We start from the raw sequence: 1,334 nt of genomic DNA, 5'->3' as shown, positions 1-1,334 counted from the left end.
TGGAAGGAATCTAGGGTGAATGCGAGGGGGGATGGGGTGTGGACGGGTGAACGCACAGAACGCAGGGCGGGTGGGTGGATGGACAGGAGGGTGCCCGTGGCCACCCCTTCCTCTCCTCCCGCACCTGGATGTAGAGGTCCACCAGCTCGTCCTGCCGCAGGATGTAATAGATCTTGCCCGCCTGCAGCCAGGCGTGCGCCTCCTTCTCCTTCTCCTGGAGGTCGATGAATATCCCCAGACTCCGCTTGGTGTAGTCCAGTGCAGACTTGTAGGCCCTGGAATCGGACGCAGACATCAGAACCAGAGTCCCCCGGCCAGCGGCCTCGTGGGACCCGCCCCAGTTCTCCGGCGCCGTCTCTGGACAATGGACCCGGATGCCAGCACCCGCCCCTGGCCCCAGGGTGTGCGGTGCCCAGCCCGGCCTGGGCTGCCGGGGGAACCAGACGACCCCCCGCAGCACAGAAAGGACGGAGGGCGTTCTTCTGAGGGACGCGGGGTCGTGCCAGCCTGGGGCCAGGAGGAGCAGGTGTTGCTGTTTCCCTGCCTCTCCTGACACAGCCACATCCTCTCCAGATGTACCAGGAGCCACTGGCATCGACAGACGTTCACAGAGCATCTAGGCCTGTGGTTCTCCAGCGTGGGTGGCCACCACAGCCACCCAGAGGGCCATCTACCGCCAGCTGCGCCAGGCTCTGGTGCGTCCGTCCACCTCCCAGCACCGGGAGGGGCCCGAGAATGCGCTCTCACAACCTGCGCCCAGTGAGGGGTTCTGCTCTGCCTGTCCAGGGTCACACGCCAGAAGCACTGCTTCAGCCTTGGCCCATTCGCCTGCCATGACGCCGAGGCCACGACTGCAGCCCAAATGCAGAGTCCTCCTGGAATCCAACCCCTTCCCTGCTCTCTCGGTGGGTGCCCACCTTCCAGGGGGTGAGACCACTGTGATTTCACCCACCCAGCCTGGCTCAGGGTGCTGCGTGTGTGCCAGGACACGGGACCCCGAAACCCTGCCCCAGGGAAGCAGGGGAGACAGTGGCTCAGTCTTCTGTGAACGAGAAGCCTCTGGGCATACGTGGCTGCAGTGGTCACCTCTGAGGGGCAGTTGGGGACCAGGCGGCCCTGGCCTGGAGCTGGGTCAGTGGGTGACGACTCAGAGCAGGCAGAGGTCAGCTTGCAAGAGCCACCATGGCAAGAAAAGTGGCCCAGAAGTGCCACCTCTGCTGGGAATGAGATGCCAGTCGAGGAGGTGTGTGAGCCGGGCAGGAGGGCAAGGTGCCCGTCGGGGAAAGCTCGAGCTGGGAACGGGTCTGTGTGCTTGCACCCCCGCCCATGCTAAG

General features: G+C 64.8%; 1 protein-coding gene across 1 annotated transcript in view; it reads right to left on the bottom strand.

Moving 5' to 3' along the window:
- SH3TC1 (SH3 domain and tetratricopeptide repeats 1) overlaps nucleotides 1-1,334 on the bottom strand; it is a 28,069-nt gene that overhangs the window by 3,896 nt on the left and 22,839 nt on the right. Inside the window, exons 14-15 of the mRNA XM_021709116.1 lie at nucleotides 675-778; nucleotides 125-275 (exon numbers count right to left, since the gene is read on the bottom strand). Coding sequence (XP_021564791.1) covers nucleotides 125-275; nucleotides 675-778 — 255 coding nt within the window. The remainder of the gene's footprint in view (nucleotides 1-124; nucleotides 276-674; nucleotides 779-1,334) is intronic.

This window comes from Carlito syrichta, unplaced genomic scaffold (genome assembly GCF_000164805.1).
Source record: "Carlito syrichta isolate Samal-C Ts95f unplaced genomic scaffold, Tarsius_syrichta-2.0.1 Scaffold160178, whole genome shotgun sequence".
Taxonomy (NCBI): Eukaryota; Metazoa; Chordata; class Mammalia; order Primates; family Tarsiidae; genus Carlito; species Carlito syrichta.
The sequence above is the reverse complement of the archived record's forward strand: the minus strand, read 5'-3'. Positions and strand labels throughout refer to the sequence as shown.